Raw genomic sequence first — 21,035 nt, 5'->3', positions numbered from 1 at the left:
GTCATTCTTGAGACCTAAACTCTAAATGAAACCCCACCCAACACAGCAACAATTCAGGGCAAGCCCTAGCATGAATATGGGTTTTGAAAAACCTCAGGGACTTGGGTAAGTAATGTTAAAATTTTGTCTCAAAATATATTTGCCTATCAGCCAGGAACTGCTCCAAAAATCCATTCTGATTTCCCAGATCAATACAAGAGAGAGGGGAAATTAAGAGGATCTGTCAAGTTCAAAAATCATATTAAAAAGAAAAAAAACATACAAAATTGCAAGTATTTTTTTCAATGGAAAGAATTCTTAAAATCTAAATATAGTATGTTGTTGTTTATTGTTTGGATTTATTTTGGCCTGGACCATGAAAATAGACTAGCCAATTTTGCTGTTGTTTACAATCAGTTTCTAGTTACTTTTATTATCCTGGTTCTCAGGCACTAGCACAAGCCTGCCAGGGGTGAGTTGCAAGTATTGCATAGGAATGTTTGTTTAAAAACACACCCTCTTTTGATTATAATAAAACACAGCTGGAAACATTCTATTGATCTAGGTTTTACAACTGAGTATCTTGGCCCATGTGCATGAAATAAAGATTTCCCCCTAAATCATACTCCTAATAACACCTCTGAGCTCCCCTCTCAAATATTCAGGTTTTAAACTCTTCTGATGTCATAATCACTCTCAATTCTCCAGCCAAAAAAGGCAAGATCTGATATTTCAAATGCTGAAAAATCAACGTTCTGGGGGAAGAAAACCCTTTCAGGCCCTTTCTATCCCTCATAAAGAAGCGAAAAAGGGCACAAGCCCAATTTTGTTTCTTTTGCAGATATAGAGCTCTCCCCTTCATTTGCACAGCTGTGACTCAGGATTTCATGGCTTTTGCTGAGTATTTTCAAAGCACTGGACAAGGCTATAACCACACCAGTCCATTGAAGATAATGGGAAGCTGTTCAGGGCTTTAGCCATACGACTCTTTAAAAGCATGCTTCTTAAATAAGGGTCACATTATTTGTCTTTTCCAAAGAGAAAACCAAAAGGTTAGTCTGTCTACCCTGCTGCAAACAGCCCTCTTTCCCCACACTATAGAAGTTGATAAGCTAGTGATGGAGTCTAATGCATTTCAAGGGGAGGGTCACAGAAAAGGCCCATTATCACATGCAGAGGGTTCAGCATCCACAAAAGTTCATTTTCTGTGAAGAGGGGAGGTCAGTCTGTGTGACCGAAGCAAGTAAAGAGAAGCTCCAACATGTGACTGGGTATTAAACGTCAGTTCCAGGACATGTCTTTCTGGGTTCAATGAGATGAGCCCACAGAAACCAGTTTGGAACCCTGGGCAAGCCAGCAGGCTGGCTCAAGCTGTAACCTACCAATTGTTTTCCTCAAGAGATGCACTTGTTCGGGCTCACAGGGCCACCCTGGCTGACTATATAAATAGCTACAAGTTCAACTGTGGCTGAGGAAACCAGGAAGTTCAACAGGATGGTGCTGAGATTCACCTAGGCGTAATTAACCCACAGGTCAGGGTGAGGTGTTTAAGAGAAGTAGCTGTGAAACAAAGAATTGAATGCACATAGTCTGAATGTCTGGAGGGGAGTCAGGATTAAGACCTACTGCTGGAGCAGTTTGGACAAATACTACATAGAGACACCTCTTAAAAATCAATCAGACAGCAGACATTTGAACAGTAGTTACTCCCCTCTCCCCCTGAAAATACTGAGCCACAAAGGGAACAAGGCACATCCTTTCTGTAAGTGTGGGTGGTTAGCTATCTGAGTAATCATTCCAGTCCAATAATTATGAAATGGCTCCCACTCCTACGCAGTAAAACCCAGAAATGAATCTTGGTTTTCATCTTTTAGACTAACCTCCTCAGACCAGGAACTGTTTATCATCATCTTGTGAGTGCTGGGCTTTTTGTCAGCATTACATCATAATAATCCAATACCTTTCCTACTCAGCTATCCCAAAGCGCTGTACGAAGGAGTTAGGCACTGCCACTGTTAATATAAACAGAACCTCAGCCACTTATGGCTTACTCAGAACTGTATTAGAGAGAGTGAATTTTGCCAGGTCAGTGGATAACCCCAATGACTTTGGTCTTAGGGATCTGTGACGTGCACCAGGACAGGCACCAGAGATGGGCAAGAATAGAGCTCCGTTTAATGTATTCATTCATAGGAACAGAAATATGTGGGGGCAGTGGAGATAGCAGGGGGTGGTATCTTTAGTCTACCAGTGATTTTAATAATTGTATCAGGCCAAATTCTGCTCTCAGACAAATGTGTACAACTCTCATTGACTTCAACAGAATTCTCACATACCTATTTGACAACAGAATTCAGCTCATTATTAGTATTTTACATTTACAAAGCACCTTTCATCCTGACAGACTCCAGAATGCTTTTCAGCTACAGGAATGACATCATCCACCAATAAAATGCAGCCACTACTGGGGTAGAACACAGCTGCTGTTTAGCAAGCCCCCAACAATGCTATACGACAATTTTAGGTCACCTCACGTCCTCTCACATCCAGCCCGAGTATGTCAAAAAACAGTAAGGCCTTTCATTTCCTTTTTTGATCCATCTGGCATTAGAACTGAGGTCACAGGGCATGACTGCAGGATGACATGCTGTAAAACAATTCAGAAATTCTCAAGAGCTTTCCCTACTCACATTCCTTTATTACACTTCGGAGATTCTTATCACATATCTGATCAAGCCATGAAGAATTTTATCTTTTCTTAATTTAACTTGCCTTGTCATCTTTTTTGAACAAAATGTGTAAATTAGCAGCAAAAGCAGGAAATGATTCATCATGCAGCCTCACAATGGCTTAAATTCATGCTCTTTCCCTAGCTTTACCAGCATCCAAATGCCCCCCATTTTAAACTCATGCTATTTACATTTATATCAACTCATCCATTTTCTAATGTTCCACTGGCTTAAACGATCATGTATGCAGAGCGTGCACTTCATTCCCAGCCATGTTTCCCTGGCTATGTTTGGGGAGGGGAGTCACATTTTCGCCAAGCTTCTCTGGAATTACAGAGGTTCCTCAAATTGTTCAAAAGATCCTCTGTTTTGGTAGCAAGCACATGCCCTCGTGGACTCTTCCCATCTTGACAACTCCCTCTGTATCTCTGTTTTCCATCTTCTTCCCTTTTCACAGCTCATGGACTCATTTCTGCTTACGAGGAGGACGATAGCTAGATGTGCGGTGCTCCTTCCGGTCAAACTCATCATGGCCTTCCCTGAAAGGCAAACAAGAATTGAAGATGGCATTTAGTGACAGTAGGTTGTTGCAGACCAGCCTACCCAGCAGTAGCAGCTGCACAGAGCCTCATCCAGCTAATGCAAGCAAGAGACAACCCCCATTGATGCATTTGACTAACCGAGGAGTTCTCCCTTGGGCCACCATTGGCTTTATCAAGACTAACAGCTGAGGTTTTTTTTTTTTAAAACATTGCCCTGGAAAGTTCTTTATGAAGAGGAAGACTGCCTGCTAATTCAGAAAACTTCATTCTGTCCTCTGACTTCTGGAGAGAGAAATGACAAAGGTTCTCTCTGAAATATTCATGTTCATGTCATTAGTGATACATTCTCAGGACAGTGGGTAAGAGGCCTGTAATAAGAGTTGTGATTATAATCTGTTGCATATGGCACTGCAAATGAATTGCAGAGGGCAAAATCCCTGCTCAATTAATTTCTGCTCAATTTCAGGCAGGAAGGGTTATTTATTGACTGAAAACACAAACCCTGATCTTGAGCATACAGCTGACTTAAATTAATACCCTGCCACTCTGATGCTTTTCTCATCTCTGCCTCTTACCGCTCCGTTATCTGGCTGATGTGTTTCTCCTTAAACTTATTTAGCATTACCAGTTAGGCATGTCCTTATTATTTTAATATATTCACTCACACCACCCCCTCCATTGGATTGGTTTCTGCAGAACCATCAACAGGCCATGAAATGACAGAATGAACATCAGAGATCATCTCAATCTACCATCTGGTTTCCGTTTCACAGTACAGTCTTGCACTGAAGGGAAATAGCTTCTTAAACCAGAGATTTATAACATGCCAGAATGCAAAAGCCTTAGGTGTTTAAAAGTTAAAATTGCAACTATTGCATTGCTTGACTGAGAGTTAGAAGCTTTTGGTACATAAAATGTAAAGACTCTCCAATGTCAAGTGCTTCAGGAATCAACAGATTAAAAAAAAAAAAAAAAATTCACATGGTTTAAGGCCACGGTTCTATCCTTGTAGATCCCACACTTTCCTCCTAGCTGATCTCTCTGCCACTGAGTCTGTTCTGACCCATCCTTCAAGGTCATTAACAAACCACAGTAATTGCCAAACCTGAACAATGGTCTTGCACATCTTGTCTTCAGCAGTGGCTAGTGTAACTTGCTTCAGAAAAAGGCATAACATCCTCACCATGATACACCTAGAGCATGCAATACTATAATATGAAAGGAACATTTTTTCCTGATCCCAGTTTATGCCCTGAAGCATGATGATAGTGATTGTACTTCCATGCTAGCTAGTGTTAACTAACAGTGCTATAAAACTATTTCCTGAAAGGGCGAGGTAACAATCTGACTCTTGACTCAAATTTCTCCTTCTCTTAGGGGTTCTTCCATTTAGAAGAAGAAACACCCACTAAACCATGCAACATAAAAGATTGTTACAAGGTGGAGGGAGAAAAATTGTTCTCCTTAACCTCTGAGGATAGGACAAGAAGCAATGGGCTTAAATTGCAGCAAGGGCAGTTTAGGTTGGACATGAGGTAAAATTAACTGTCAGGGTGGTTAAGCACTGGAAAAAATTGCCTAGGGAGGTCGTGGAAGTCATTGGAGTTTTAAGAACAGGTTAGACAAACACCTGTCAGAAATGGTCTAGATAATACTTAGTCCTGCCATGAGTGCAGGGGACTGGACTAGATGACCTCTTGAGGTCCCTTCTAGTCCTACTCTTCTGTTATTCTAACTTGGCATGGAGAACTAGGTTTCATCTTGATGGGTATCTCTAGTCAAAAGGCGTTATCAGTGTTACCGGAAGCATCGCTGGCAATAGAGATCATCATCGCAGTCATGGCAGCGCAATGTGGCATTTTCGTTGCAGATACAGCACCATGGTAACTCCTCCTCATCACTGTCTTCTGCCTTAGCAATTGGGATGGGTTTCTTAGCACTAGCTGTGGCAGTTGGAGCTTGGCTCTAATACAGGAATAAATCAGATAAATAAAAATCAGGGATCAGATTGGGATAAATTAGAATAATTAGACTAAACTATGCTGGTTGAGGATCTTTTCACCTGGGACAGCAACTGGGGAGGGTTTTTACAGTGTGATTCTGTCCAGAACAGAGACATACAGCACTTACATTCTAACATATGCCAGGGCCGCCCAGAGGATTCAGGGGGCCTGGGGCAAAGCAATTTCGGGGGCCCCTTCCATAAAAAAAGTTGCAATTCTATAGAATACTATATTCTCATGGGGGCCCCTGTGGGGCCCGGGGCAAATTTCCTCACTTGCAGCCCCCCCCCCCCGGGTGGCCCTGATATATGCTGGTCACAATTACACATATACTACTTCAGTGTCTTTACATCAAGGGTGTCCAACCTTTGCAGACACCACACTCTGCACAGCAAGCTTGCCTGGAGTCCAAGCACTTGTTTGCACATGCATTTACCTAATTCTCTAACTAAAAAATAATTGCTCCAACCCAGTTTGCATGTGCTTTTACCTTCGTGATAGGCAGATAGCCTCTCCTTCTTGTTTGATGTCACCAACATCCACCTACAGTTATTATCTGTGTTGTGGCAAATGGCAATGCTTAGAGGCCCCAATCAGGATCTCACCGGGCAAGGCACTGTACAGGCAAGAAGAGACAATCCCTGCTGCAAAGAGCTTACAATCTAAACAGCCCAGACAGACAAGGGGCGGGGGGAAGGAAGTATTATTCTCTCTCCACTTTGTAGATGGGGAATCAAGACAGAGAGAGGCTCTGTGACTTACCCAGGGTCACACAGGAATTCTGTGGTAGCACTCGGAATGGAACTCAAAATCTCCCAAGTGCGATGCCTTAACTACAAGACCATCGGTCTCCTTAGATTTATACTGTCCTTGCAGCGATAACAGTGTTGTTGTAGCCATGTTGTTCCCAGGATATGAGAGCGACAAGGTGGATGAGGTAATATCTTTTATCGGACCAACTTCTGTTCATGAGAGACACCTGAAGAAGAGCTCTGCGGAGCTTGAAAGCGTCTCTCTTTCACCAACAGAAGTTGGTTCGATAAAAGATATTACCTCACTTGCCTGGTCTCTTTTATGGTGATAAAAGAGTCACAGGTAGAAGCTTAGCACTCCAGAAGCCACATATCTATTTGGAGAAACTGTCAGAACATTCTTCAGAGATTGCAAAAACTGTTTCCCAGCAAAACAATAAATAGAGCTGGGTGAATAACTTATTTTTCCATTTGGTGGCAGTTCTGAATTTAAGTATTTTTTTAAATTGTATCAGGTTGATCCAAAGCGAAGTTCTTTTGAACATTTTAGCAAAACCAAAAAGTTGAAAACAATCTTGTTTCCGGTTGAATTAAGTGTTTCATTTTACCTGAAACAAAAACTTTGGTTTAGATTTAGAGGTTTAATGTTTTTATTTTTCTTAATAAAACTGAAGGAAATTTCTAATGAAAAAATTGTTTTGGATTAAAAAAAAAATCAAACCATTTCATTTTGAAAGTGTCAGAAAACTAAACTTTTCAATTTTCTGAGAGTTTTTCTTTTTTCCCCCAACCAAAACCATTTGGCACATGAGACAAATCTGCAAAATCTTTTGATCAAAAAAATGTGGCCCAGCTCTAATGATAAGTTTGTTTTTAATAATAATATAATTACATTCACACTGATGATCGTGAAAGGTCAGAGTAAGAAAGCTTTAACACTGACACATTGATAACATCTGTAATTAAAGATGTTTTCTCACTGAGGACAGACACTTCAATTACATGGAGATCACAGATTCATTTAATTCTTCTGATACATAACAGAGAGCGTGTGCATGCTGCTATGTTACAGGCTGGAATAGCCATCAATATATGGCATCCTTTTACTAATTCCCTGCACTGACATTATAAAAGAACACAGGCACTTGATTACTACTGCTCTTTACAGACCTGATCCTACACCTATTGGAGCCAGTGGAAAAGCTCCCATTGACCTCAGCAATGCAGGATCAGGCTCTCTAGTAGTAGACTGTAGCTTATGTTCTGTGTAATTACACTGATGGGTTAGGAATCCCTTCTTTTGTATCTTCCTCGCTGACTATATACTGACCAGGTCCTCTGATTGCAGAGGGTGCCATCCAGTCCTGCAGATGGCTGGTTTTCAAGGAGCCATGCTCCAGATAGAGAGCCCTGTTAAAGCTGGCCAGCAGGGGGAAGACGCAAAGTATAGTCCAGGGGTCAGCAACCTTTCAGATGGGGGGGCCGAACCTTCATTTATACACACTAATTTAAGGCTTCGCGTGCCGGTAATACATTTTAATGCTTTTTAGAAGACCTCTCTATAAGTCTATAATATATAACCAAACTACTGTTATATGTAAAGGGTGGCCTGCTGGGACTCCAGGCCCGAAAGCAGGCTGAGCAAGGGCTGGAAACCAAGATTGGCAGCTGAGGTGAGTGGAGTAGGTGGCTGGTAGGCCTGAGCAGGGCTGGAGGCCTGGACCCTGTCTGCAAGAGAGCCTCCAACTGGAAGCAAGGTGAGTGGAGCTGTGCGGTAGAGACCCCTGCTGGCGAGGGGCCAGCAGCCAGAACCCCAGAGCAGCGACTGGCTTGGCCTGCCGCCACTTGGGTTTCTGTCCCAGCTCCTGCCAGCGCGGTCTCAGCCCGCTGCCAGCCAGGGGTTCGTTCACCCAGGCCGGCAGCGGGTGCTGAGTGGGACCTGCGGCGGGTCCCGCAGGAGCCGGCAGCGAGAATTCCAGAGTGGCAGCGGCGCTGAGCAGCTCAGCCCACGCCGCGTGCCAGGAAAAATCGGCTCGCGTGCCAACTTTGGCACGCGTGCCGTAGGTTGCCGACCCCTGGTATAGTCAGTGTTGGCTGGCCTTGGAAAAGCCAGTTGAGACATTCACCTCCTCAGCCTGCCAACCTAGGGGAATCAGGTTGGTAGCTCTTTGCCGTGCTCTGGTTTTGGCAACTTACAGTACAGTAAATACCATTGTAAGGCAGCCTCAGATTTGAGTTACACAGAGCTGTGTTGTATCAGGAACTGGAACAGGTCATTTCAAGAGGGCTTGACTTGCTCACAGACCTTTAGCTTTGCTTTCTTGGCTGTGTTCTGCTGTGAGGTTGCTGGGTGGGTGGCCTGATCGGCAGGGATGTTGAAGCCACTTGCTTCATCCAGAGCTGCTTCCTCAGTGAGCTGGGAACAAAAGAAAGCATGAAGTCTTTTGTTTCAAACTCCTACGTGAGCCTCTCTCCTGGAGCAAAACTTCTTGCCGCTCCCTTAATCACCAAATTCTCTAGAAAAGCCCAAATGTTATAGCTGAGAGGTCTGCAGGGAGGGAGAACTGCCTTTATAAAGCGAGCTGCACTACATCATCTCCTGCCCAGGAGCAGGGACATCAGATGAGTAGCAATCAAGAGAGAAAAGGGATGAGAGAGAGAGAGAGAGAGAGAGAGAGAATGTGTGCATGAAAGGGAAAAAACACAAGAGACCGGCAAGGGCCTGCGTACTCCATGGCTATCAGGACCTACCTTCTGTGGCAAACTCCAGAGATACATGGCGCTCTCGAGACAGGGAAGTCGCATATCCACACAGGAAGGAACCAAGAAAGGGCAAGTCAGATGCACACAACGACAGAACATAGTCTGCAACCTTAGCCAGCTGGGCTACAGAACTGCTCTGCTAATCACTTTGAGGTGGAGTTAGCTAGATGTGAAAGATCTGAGAGAGCAAGACCCTGGCCCAGGGACAGACGACAGGATCATTGCACACTGAATAAGTAATAAAAATGCTAGGATTATTTAAGAGGAAAGCGAGCGGAGTCCCAACAGCTGTTCCTGACCTGTTTTAGGACTCGCTGAATGGCTTCTTCCTCCGTCAGCTCCTCATCACTGTCAGGGAGCTTATAGTCTTCCAGAGTAACTGCAAGAGGAGTGGAAGGTTATGAGGCTACAGTGAGCTACACTTGTATAGCACCTGTTGCCATTTCACATCTCAAGGGACGCTGTCTGTGCTCGGCATGGGGAGTTGAATTTGATCTTGCATCACAACCCTCGACCCAGTACTGGTTTTTGCAAAGCAGATGGTACACTGAAAGGAACGCACACCAGCATCTCCTTTTGGGATGGGTCTGTTTGGAAGGGAGATAACTTTTTTTTTTTCAAAGTTTTAAAAGTTGGGGTTGAAGGAAGAAAAATAATGCATTTAAAGGGGCATAATTAAACAAATCTTGGCACATTGGAATTAGCTGTTGGGTTGGGTATGGGGCAAAGGGAGTTCATCCACACAGCTTCACCCCTAGTGGGCCTCAACCCCTAGTTTTCATAATCCTAGACTACTCCATACAGCTTAACAACTGGACCCCAAATCCTGTCATCAAGGGACCATCCATTTCTAGTAGAGATGTGATTCCCTCCAGCTGTAATTTCTTCCCATTGCTAAATGGAGGTTAATCTTCATGTAAAAGCTCCAACTTCTCCCAGCATGACAAAGAGACGCTACCACCAAGCTAATACCGTCCTGTTCTTCTTCAGCACAACCTAGTGTTTCTTCCTATTACTCACCTTTCTCAGGGTCCTGGCCTCTGAGTGCTGCCAGTTTCTTTGCAACTTCTAGGATTTTCTTCTCCCTAGTGTTCTCCTCCCTCAGCTCAGCAGCAGCCTCTGCCAGAAGTTTATTCTTCTCCTCTTCCAGCTGTTTTGGGTCCAGATCAGCAGTGCTGATGCCGCCCCCACTTCTCCGATTGAGATCATTCAGGGTCTGGGTATTAACAGCTGGAACACAGCCAGACAGAGCATGTAGGTGTTACAATGGCAACCCTCTCCAGGCATAGCCCATGCCATTAAAAGAATGGACTAAGAGTAACAGAACTCTCTGATGTCTGCTGCACAGCTCTCTCTTTTCCATAGCTAAAAGTACTGATGAGTTTCAAGGTAAATGAGTCACACAGTAGCAGGACCCTTGTATGTGGGCATAGTAACTGAGTCACAGTGCAGTTTTTATTGGGATCCCATGGAAGAGACACCCTTTTCAAGAGAGTTTTAAGCAAACCACAGGGGATGTTGGGCATGGCTCTGGCCAGACTAGTGTCCCAAGATCTTACTACTACCATGTGAACCATCTAATAAAACACGGAAGGACTGGAAATTCTAAAAATTGTTCCTCCCCAAATTGGGCTACCATAAAAAAAAATAGAGAAAAATAATCCAACAATATTACCACTGAAAGGGGAAACGTAACCACACGGGCTGAGACAATGGCAAATCAACATAGGTCTCGGCTGCTGCTCTTGGTCAGCATTGTGTGTTGGTAAGGGGGAGGTAGGGATAAGGCAGGATACTTGGCACACTTTTAATCCTGGTGGTTTGGGAGATACCTGCTTCCTTCTCATTATAACATACATAAGAATGGCCCTATTGGGTCAGACCAAAGGTCCATCTAGCCCAATATCCTGTCTTCCGACAGTGGCCAGTACCAGGTGCCCCAGAGGGAATGAACAGAACAGGAAATCATCAAGTGATCCATCCCCTGTCGCTCATTCCCAGCTTCTGGCAAAGAGAGGCTAGGGAAACCATTTCTGCCCATCCTGGCTAATAGCCATTGATGGACCTATCCTCCGTGAATTTATCTAGTTCTTTTTTGAACCCTGTTATGGTCTTGGCCTTGACAATATCCTCTGGCAAGGAGTTCCATAGGTTGACTGGGCATTGTGTGAAGAAATACTTCCTTTTATTTGTTCTAAACCTGCTGCTTATTAATTTCACTTGGTGATCTCTAGTTCTTGTGTTATGAGAAGTAGTAAGCAACATTTCCTTATCTACTTTCTCTACACTAGTCATGATTTTATAGACCTCAATCATATCTCCCTTTAGCCATCTCTTTTCCAAGCTGAAAAGTCCCAGTCTGATTAATCTCTCCTCATACGTAAGCCGTTCCATACCCCTAATCATTTTTCTTCCCTTTTCTTAACCTTTTCCAATTCCAATATATTTTCATTGAGATGGGGCGACCACATCTGCACACAGTATTCAAGATGCGAGCATACCATGGATTTATATAGAGGCAACATGATATTTTCTGTCCTATTATCTATCCCTTTTTTAATTATTCCCAGCACTCTGTTTGCGTTTTTGACTGCCGCTGCGCATTGAGTGGATGTTTTCAGAGAACTATCCACAATGACTCCAAGATCTCTTTCTTGAGTGGTAACAGCTAATTTGGACCCCATCATTTTATATGTATAGTTGGGATTATGCTTTCCAATGTGCATTACTTTGCTTTTATCAACATTAAATTTAATCTGCCACTTTTGTTGCCCAGTCACCCAGTTTTGAAAGTCCTTTTGTAGCTCTTCGCAGTCTGCCTGGGTCTTAACTACCTTTAGTAATTTTGTATCATCTGCAAATTTTGCCACCTCACTGTTTACCCCATTTTCCACATCGTTTATGAATATGTTGAATAGGACTGGTCCGAGAACAGACCCCTGTGGGACACCACTATTTACCTCTCTCCATTCTGAAAACTGACCATTTATACCTACCCTTTGTTTCCTATCTTTTAACCAGTTACCAATCCATGAGAGCACCTTCCCTCTTATCCCGTGGCAGCTTACTTTGCATAAGAGCCTTTGGTGAGGGACCTTGTCAAAGGCTTTCTGAAAATCTAATACACTATATCCACTGGATCCCCTTGGTCTACATGCTTCTTGACCCCCCTCAAATAATTCTGGTAGATTGGTGAGGATGATTTCCCTTTACTAAAACCATGTGGACTCTTCCTCAACAAATTATGTTCATCTAGATGTCTGACAATATTGTTCTTTATTATAGTTTCAATCAGTTTGCCCAGTACCGAAGTCAGGCTTACAGGCCTGTAATTGCCGGGATCACCTCTGGAGCCCTTTTTAAAAATTGGCGTCACATTAGCTATTCTCCAGTCATCTGATACAGAAGCTGATTTAAATGATAGGTTACAGACTACAGTTACTAGCTCTGCAATTTCACATTTGAATTCCTTCAGAACTCTTGGGTGAATACCATCTGGTCCTGGTGACTTATTGCTGTTTAATTTATCAATTTGTTCCAAAACCCCCTCTGATGATACCTCAATCTGGGACAGTTCCTCAGATCTGTCACCTAAAAAGAATGGCTCAGGTTTGGGAATCTCCCTCACATCCTCAGCCATGAAGACTGATGCAAAGAATTCATTTAGTTTCTCTGAAATGGCCTTATCGTCCTTGAGTGTTCCTTTAGCACTTTGATCGCCCAGTGGCCCCACTGGTTGTTTAGCAGGCTTCCTGCTTCTGATGTACTTTAAAAAAAAAATAGCTATTACATCGTGGTGTATGGAGTGTCCTTAAGAAAAACTGTTTGAGGCCAATGATAACAAATACCTTGAGGCTGGGCTCCTGGACTATAACTCTCATCAATGGCAACTTCCTCAGCCAGCTGGGTCAACAGGTCATCAGACTGCTGGACTTGGGTTCTGGTATCAGGGGGCTGGTGCACCTGGAAAAACAGAGAGGGTGCATGGGAGAAAGCTGTAGGAGAGTGTTAAACAGGTGATGGAAGGAGACAAATTGAAAAATCTGAAAAATTGTGTAACCAATTATGAGACTATCCTAATTGGGATCAACATTTCCAAAAAAGTGTCCACTAATGCTAGGTGCCTACATTTTTGGGTGCCCAACTCGAGGTGCTTTGGGCCTGATTTTCAGAGATGTTGAGCATGCACAGCTTCTACTGAAGTCAACCGGCTAATCCAAGCACAGAACTGGGAGCCAGAAACTGATGCGATCTAATCCAAGCTCTGATACGGATTCTTACTGTGACACTGGGCCCGATATTTAGGCACCAGAATAAGTGGTCCAGTTTTCACAACTGTTTGGCAACCATGCAGCAGCTCCCATATAAGTCAGTGGAAATTGTTTTGAAAAAGGAGAGTGTGTGGCTAGGACCTAAACTGAGATTTAGAAAGATGGATTCAATTCCCCTGCTCCACCACAGACTTCCTGTGTGACCATGAGCAAGTCACTTATGCCTGGTCTACCCTAGAAAATTAGCTCAGCATAACTATATCGCTCAAGGGTGTGAAAAAACCACACCCCTGGGAGGGACAGTGAGGCCAAGCTAAGTCCCAGTATAGACAGCACTAGGCTGACAGAAGAATTCTTCCATCAACCTAGCTACCACTTCTCAAGAGCCAGATTACCTATGTCAAAAGGAGAACCCCTCGTCAGTGTAGGTGGTGTCTACATTGAAGAGTTGCAGCGGCAAAGCTGTACTGCCTTTGTGTTTTACATGTAGACAAGCCTTTAATATCTCTGAGCCTTTGTTTCCCCTGTAAAATGGGGATAATCACATGTTCCTTCCTCCCAGGGGTGCTGTGAGGATAAATACATTAAAGAAACTGCAGTGATAGAGGACATATAAGTGCCTAAGATAAATAGATAGCTTTGAAAATCAGGCCACTTACAGCTAGATATGGATTTAGGAGCCTAAATTTAGTACCAATTTTTAGAAAATCTTGGCCGTAAAATGTAAATACACTATAGATATAGTGAAACAGTCCAGTACATTTTATATGGATCTTTAAGGGGAACCTGTCCAGTTAAAAATAAGGTTTGTTTTTAAAAATGCCCACATTTATGTTTTAAAGAACACTTGACATTGTTAATAATCTATTTTGCATTTCTCTCAGTATGCAATGAATGTTGCGATGAATGCTAACCAGTTTCACTTTAATTCCTGCTCAGTTTCACTTTCAAGTGTATGTGTCCTATCACTGGGCTACAACATTTGAGCTGTCAATATTGTAGAGGAGCGTTTATTTTTATTTTTTTTAAGTTATGGAAACTTTTGCAAATGTCCTACTTCAGCTTTGGAATTTTATTTTTTTTTAAACATACAAACAACCACCACCTAAATTTGGGGTTAAACGTGACCCAGCTGTGTCTCAATGTAAATATTGTTTTAAACATTTGGTGCTCTGTTCACTGTTTGGGATGCTGTGCCACACTCTTGGAAGGCATTTCTGACATCTCTCTACACAGAAGCCATGTTTTATCTTCATTGATGAGTTCATAAAAGTTTGTTTTCTTTTGACAAGTGAACTTCTAGCATAGTCTCGTATTTACCACTGTTCAAGAGGAAATATTTTCCTGTCTCACTCCAAATTAGTTATTATTAATCTGTTTGTTTAAGTTGCCATTCATTTGATCGCTTAATTATTTAATAAGAATCCCTTGAGCTGATATGTCATCTTTCAAGCAAGAATCTAAAAGCACTAGTGAACAACACATCAACCTTCAGAAGTAGGCAAGTATTATCACCTTTTTTCATAAATGGAAAAACTACAGCAGAGAGAGGTTAATAGCTCGATTCAGAGGTGGGGAGCACTCCCAGATCCCACTGACTTCAATGGGGGTTGTGTGTTCTCAGCACTTCTGAAAATCAAGCCACAGATTTCTTCTCAAAGTTACAAAGCAAGTTGATGGCAGAGCTGGGACTAGAATCCTGGACTCTTGACTCCCGGCGCCAGGTTCTAACCTCCAGACAATGCTCCCCCTCAAGCCAAGTCCACCCACATAAAACAGCTAACAGATTAACCGTTAAAGTCTCACCTGAATCTCAGGGCAGGAGGCTCCTTTCTCAACAGCTTCTAGCACTTCACTTACAATCATTTGTGAGGCAGTGCCACAAATGGCCCACCATCTCGGAGTCCTCATCAAGCTGAAGAACACGTGCCCTTAGTTCAATTCTGGAACGTGACAATGCACTCTTAGACCACAAGCTGGCAGCTAATGAGTATATTTCTGGAGCAGCCAGATGGACCTGAATCGATGATGCAGGAGGAAGGGCCTGATAGTACTCTGAAATCTCTTGGGACACTACAACCACTGGGAGAGCTCAGATAGAGAAACCGGCAAGAACTGACACAAGGGGACCAGGGGATCTTACCGGTCTGGGAGTTTTGGATGGAAGGGCTCTTCCCTGCAGGGCAGCCAGACGGTCTTCCATTTCCTGTGTGGATGGAATGGGTTTGCTGGGGTCATCCTTCAGTGCTGCAAGTCTAGATTCTATCTCAGCTTGAGACGGGATGGACTCTGCAATTCAGACCAACTCTGTTTACAGCAAGCAAATGGCTTTTATAGTTTTAGTGTCTTGGAATATATTTTTCTTTCGAGAATGGGGCCCTGGACAGCTAAGCAAAGCCTCCCTCACTTCACTGATCACAGCCAGGAATAATTAGCCAGAGCCATGCTCAACATCCCCTGTGGTTTGCTTAAAACTCTCTTGATTGCTGGAATGTGTTCTTCCAAAAGAGGTGTCTCTTCCAATAAAAACTGCACTGCGACTCAGTTACTATGTCCACATACAAGGGTCCTGCTACTGTGTGACTCATGTACCTTGAAATGATTAGGGCATTGGTCTAATGCAGGGGTTCTCAAACTGGGGGTCGTGAGTTTATTACATGGGGAGGGTCGCAAGCTGTCAGCCTCCACTCCAAACACCACTTTGCCTCCTCATTTATAATGGTGTTAAATATATTTAAAAGTGTTTTTAATTTATAAGGGGGGGGGCACACTCAGAGGCTTGCTATGTGAAAGGTGTCACCGATAAAAAGTTTGAGAACCACTGGTCTAATGCTATCATCCACCACTTAATTCTAGCCACTGCCTCCTCCCCTGTACATCTCCCAGCCATGAAGTTTGCAGCACCAACCTAACTAGAGGAGTGAAAGCGAAATGCATGTTCCACCTCCCACTTTGGAGCCAGACAGTCCATTGCTGCCGTTTCCCACTCAAGCATCCTAGAACTGCCTGCCGAAGTCAGCTTTCCTTTGTTTGTTCCTGGAAGCAGGAATGGGCAAAGTGTAGTCCCATGGAGCCCTGCATTGCTCTTGGTGGGACCCAGTACTTCAGTCAAAGCGTTCCCATGTGTGACCTCTGCACACCAGTTTGGCCACACAGTAACAGCACCGTGCGCAGTCCCCTGCTTCACTTTGTTCCTATCATTACCGTGTTATCCTGCACAGGGACATGCCCAGGACAGAGGTAAACAAGCAGCTTATTTCACTGTGTCAAGAGATGCAAGATAAGGACTGCACCGGGCAAACCAGTGAGAAAGCAGAGGTCCAGGCAGCAAAATGTGTGCGCTGGAGAGCAGCAGCCCAGAGAATGGGGCCCAGGTATCCACTGCTCTGATAGCATGGGCAGGACCTGGCTCCCATGGGCAGCTTTCTCCCACCAGCTTCCATGACTGGAGGCTAGTCTATAATGCACCGACTGTTGCGACTGTGCAGTCCACCCTTGATATTTGTACAGCTCATAAGCACAACGGAACCTCTGCTCAGATGCAGAAAGCCTCCACCGTACTATGAAACTCACTGGGCTTCGTTTCCTCCTTGAGCCTCTCCAGCCTCTCTGCAATAGCTCGATCCTCCTTTGACAGCCCCTGATATTTGGAGCCTGCCCGGCCTTGGGGTTTCACTGGGCCTTTCTGCGGACCCGTCAGCTGGTTCTGCTTGGCCTCAAGAGCTGCTACACGCCTGTGACAAGGGAAAAAACAAGCATAACTTGGAGCAGGCACTTAGAACAAGAATTATGAAGGCATTTTCTGCAAACTCCTCTACAAACATGCTATTTAGGGAAAGATGATATAGGACAGAATATGGAAAACTCCTTTATTCCTGCTCCTGACTTTGCTAGGATGGATTCAGGACTGGGGAAACAGAGATCCTCCCAAGGACTAAGGAAAACCATTCCTCTCACAGCAGTACCAATATAAAATGGTCAAAAAGTAGACTGGATAACTAGTAATGAAACATGGAACCTTTCAGTTCTAGATCACAGGTTTGAATTCAGTCATGGTCTATAGCAGCCAAAAGTCATTACCATGAGGTGGCTATTTGGTGACCTAACTGAAAGAGCTGCTGTTCTCAGTCCAGTTCCAAGCAGAGAAGTGTCCATGTCACAAGCCCACCTTCTTGTTGGCAGTCTCAACAGAGAGGCCAAGAACCAAAAGAATATCCACCTAAAGATTCAAATGGGCTGGACTAACTAGCAAAACTTACTTTTTGTAGTTCTCTGGTGGAGACCATCTAGCTGTACTAGTATGAGACACTCCTCTGGAAAGCAAAAACAAACATCTCAATTGTAAAACACAGACCTGAGACAGATGTCCAGATAATGCTACAACTGCACATCCTCTCTCTTTCAAACCTAGAGAAATTACGATGCACATTACTATCGCACTCATCACTGTAGTACCTGGGCAAAATGTACTTGGTTTAAAATGTGTCATCAGTATTCCACAATAAGAGGAGCACAGACACCACTCTCTGCAGCAGCCTGCAGTTAGAAAGAGGCAACAAATGGAAAGAGACTTGGGGACAAAGGCTCTGGGTTCTCCTGGCTCACAATCAGTGGGAAGCCTTGGGAAAGAGATCTGCCTTACATGGCTTTCAAAATACAAAATTATATAACGTAAATGTTTTAAAATGTATTATACAATGTTTATACATTATAGTATATTACAGAAATGGTTATAGAATGCAAAATATTATGATATATGACAACATATTGAGTTACAGATCTATGATACCTGATTATATACTAATCTTAACTCTGATGTCCTGATTTGTGTGCTTAACTATGCAACCTGCACCTATGCATCTGAGGCTTTCAAAGCTGGAAGACTGTGAATATTTTTTCTGTTACAACCAAATCAATCCCACAAACCTTATATCTTCAGATTATACATGGCATCTAGGCCTCTGAAACAGTGAAGGTGGATTATTTTTGTTTGTTTTTTGATTTAGTGGCAACACTTCCAATCACCAAGCTACTCAGCTACTATACCAGGGGTGAGCAAACTACGGCCCGCGGGCTGCATCCAGCCCACCAGCCATTTTAATCAGGCCCTTGAGCTCCCTCTGTGGAGTGGGGTCTGGGGCTTACCCCGCTCCGGTGCTCCAGCCAGGGAGCAGGGTCGGGGCTGCTCCGCGTGGCTCCTGGAAGCAGCAGCATGTCCCCTTCCAGCTCCTATGCTGAGGCGCGACCAAGGGACTCCACTCCACACACTGCCCCCGCCCCAAGCACTGCCCCTGCAGCTCCCATTGGCTGGGTGGCACCTGCAGACAGGGCAGCACGCAGCAGAGCTGCCTGGCCGTGCCTCCTTGTAGGAGCCAGAGGGGGGACATGCCGCTGCTTCCAGGAGCCACTTGAGGTAAGTGCCACCCGAAGCCTGCACCCCTGAGCCACCCCCCTGCGCCCCAACCTCCTGCCTCAGCCCTGATCCCCCTCCTGCCTTCCAAACCCTTCGGTCCCAGACCGGAGCACCTTCCTACACTCCAAGCCCCTCATCCCCAGCCCCACCCCAGAGCCTGCACCCCTAGCCAGAGCCCTCACCCCCACCCTGTGCCCCAGCCCGGAGCCCCCTCCTGCATCCTGAATGCCTCATTTCTGGCCCCCCTCTGGAGCCTGCATGCCCAGCCAGAGTCCTCACCTCCTTCCGCACCCCAACCTCAATTTCGGGAGCATTCATGGCCCGCCATACAATTTCCAGATGTGGCCCTCAGGCCAAAAAGTTTGCCCACCCCTGTACTATACAGTTGTATGGATACTTGGAACTGAAATCCACATGGTAACAGCTCAGTAAAGGACTGGTTTGGCATGTCAGTTTATGGACGGCATACGAGGAAAGTGGAGTTATAAAAAGGGAAGTGGATCAAAATTTGCATCGTGACACCAGAGGCTGAAACAAAACAACTGAGTATATAAACACACAGACTGTGCCCAAGTCTCCCACCTTACCTGGTTAGCTCCCCATGACACTGCTTGCACACCTTCTGCTGAGTATTCCCGTAATGGGGAACAATGGCGCTGAACCCAAGGCAGCCTGAGCAGAATGCCCGCCCACAGTTCTTGCACCCACACTGAGAAGAAACAAGGAAGTGCAAGGGTTTCACTGGCTGGCTGCAACAACTCTGTAAAATATACACTGAATCTCTCTGGACATGAGCAACTTCCACATCAAGAGTACTTCAGAGTTATGATATGTGCTTCTTTGTAAGTTTAAAAAGAGAATTAAATATTTGTATGAATAAGAATAGTAGATGCAGCTACACTAGCTAGAATAAACAGCATAAAAGTATCAGCCTTTAGGACATAAGCTGATCACCTGCTGGAGTCAGGCATACCATCTCCTCCCATAGTATAGTAAGGGGAGGCAAAGCCCAAGGGCTTCAGCCCTGGACAGGGGGCCTGTAGCCTGAGCCCCACCAACCAGGGCTGAAGCCAAAGCCCAAGCCCTGTCGCCCGGGACGAGGAGGCTCAGGCTTTGGCTTTGGCTGCGGGCAGTGGGGCTCGGGCTTTGGCCCCAGCAAGTCTAATGCAAGCCATGGCGATCCCATTAAAATGGGGTCACAACCCACAGTGTCAGAACCGCTGTGTTATAGCAATTCCTACATGTTTTAAACACAGAGAGGTTAATGTGTCTGTTAATTATATATAATTAATATACAATTAAGGAAAACAATGACACTGACACACACAAAAATATGTGCTTAGAGCCAAGGAAGCGCAGCAGGTTTGAACTGTAGAACGTAAAGCAGAGAGTGGGAGGTGGGGTTATATTTCTGATATAAGGAACCTCAAACTGTTGGAGTTTCAGATGGCATTGATCAAACACTGCCACGAGGAAACTCACTCAGCTGCCTGCCTAACTGACTTTTTAGGGCCAGATCTTGTATACAGTGTTCAAGAGAGACTTGCCTCTTTTCTGAAGAGAGTAAATTTGGATGCACAGCCATAACACCTTCTATCCATAGTGCTAATGGAGAACGCACACTCACTCTCTCACAGATATACAAAAAGAAATAGTTTATCTCCTGAAGCTGTCTATTTGTTCAGATAGAGCTGTCCTGGAATATTCTTCTCCTTCAGAGGCAGGAGCGTGTAGGGGGAGATGATGAATTACGGCATTTCAGAGTTTACTTGCTGCACGTCTGGTTGTAGAAATGATGGTCCCAGATTCTTTCAGCAGAGAGAGGAGAAGAAAGGATCTGATCCTTATTTAATTTTTACAGACAACCCTTTAATGAAAGCATTATTGTTAACAATAAATAACATTATAATTTGCTGTTCTCTTACATGACTATTTTCTGACAGCTTAAAGCTAGGATAAGACACACCAAGTGTTCCCTCTCTTCTCCAAATCACCACCGGTCTCTCTTGCCTTGTTCTGCAAGGCCTATCAGCAATAACAACATCTACTGTCTTTGTATTGTACAAATTTGCATACTCAGGATGGCACCTCTCCAAAGCAGATATTTAATTCCTGCTTTAACATATTTTGCCATAAAACTATTATGTATTTAGCAGCACAGACTGCTCCGCACCGTACAAACGCACAAAATGACAAAAATCCCAGAAGCTCCCCATTCAAATCAGGTGCTACGGAAAGCTGCAATACTACACACATACTGTACCAACAGTAATCACTGCGAGAGTCTACACTCAGAGGCTGAGTTAGTGCGAACCCCACACAACCCAGTGCACAGCTCCCAAACCACAAGGCTTTACACCTATAGAGCCCCCTTTGCCCCAGCACCCTCGCATCACCGACTCTAGCGGAAGGGGTTAATACTCCTGCTGCAGCTTACGGCTCGGAAACTTTGCTGCCCACATCCCACCAGCACCCGAGATAGCCAAGAACATGGCAATGGCAGCGCAGGGCCCGATGGAAGTTGTAGTCCTTACACCCCATCCCCTTCCGCAGAACAATATAGTTTAATAAAAAAAACTACAC

General features: G+C 44.4%; 1 protein-coding gene across 4 annotated transcripts; it reads right to left on the bottom strand.

Moving 5' to 3' along the window:
• Positions 1 to 326: 326 nt before the first annotated feature.
• Positions 327 to 20,973, bottom strand: ZFYVE19 (zinc finger FYVE-type containing 19). Of its 4 annotated transcripts, none has more exons than XM_034769153.1 (12): positions 20,890 to 20,973; positions 20,000 to 20,260; positions 19,040 to 19,161; positions 17,299 to 17,352; positions 16,613 to 16,773; positions 15,183 to 15,328; positions 12,617 to 12,731; positions 9,789 to 9,998; positions 9,068 to 9,147; positions 8,311 to 8,421; positions 5,052 to 5,215; positions 327 to 3,247 (listed from the first exon to the last, which is right to left on the bottom strand). In XM_034769153.1, exons 2-12 carry the CDS (start codon positions 20,051 to 20,053, stop codon positions 3,175 to 3,177), a joined length of 1,290 nt encoding a protein of 429 aa, XP_034625044.1. In that variant the 5' UTR covers positions 20,054 to 20,260; positions 20,890 to 20,973; the 3' UTR covers positions 327 to 3,174. The 4 variants fall into 4 exon arrangements, with proteins under 4 accessions (XP_034625044.1, XP_034625041.1, XP_034625043.1 ...); XM_034769150.1 differs by having other exon boundaries at positions 20,000 to 20,319; positions 20,890 to 20,964; XM_034769152.1 differs by having other exon boundaries at positions 20,378 to 20,947.
• Positions 20,974 to 21,035: the final 62 nt, after the last annotated feature.

The sequence above is a fragment of the Trachemys scripta genome, chromosome 4 (assembly GCF_013100865.1).
Source record: "Trachemys scripta elegans isolate TJP31775 chromosome 4, CAS_Tse_1.0, whole genome shotgun sequence".
Lineage (NCBI taxonomy): Eukaryota > Metazoa > Chordata > Testudines > Emydidae > Trachemys > Trachemys scripta.
This window is presented reverse-complemented; position numbering and strand designations above follow the sequence as displayed.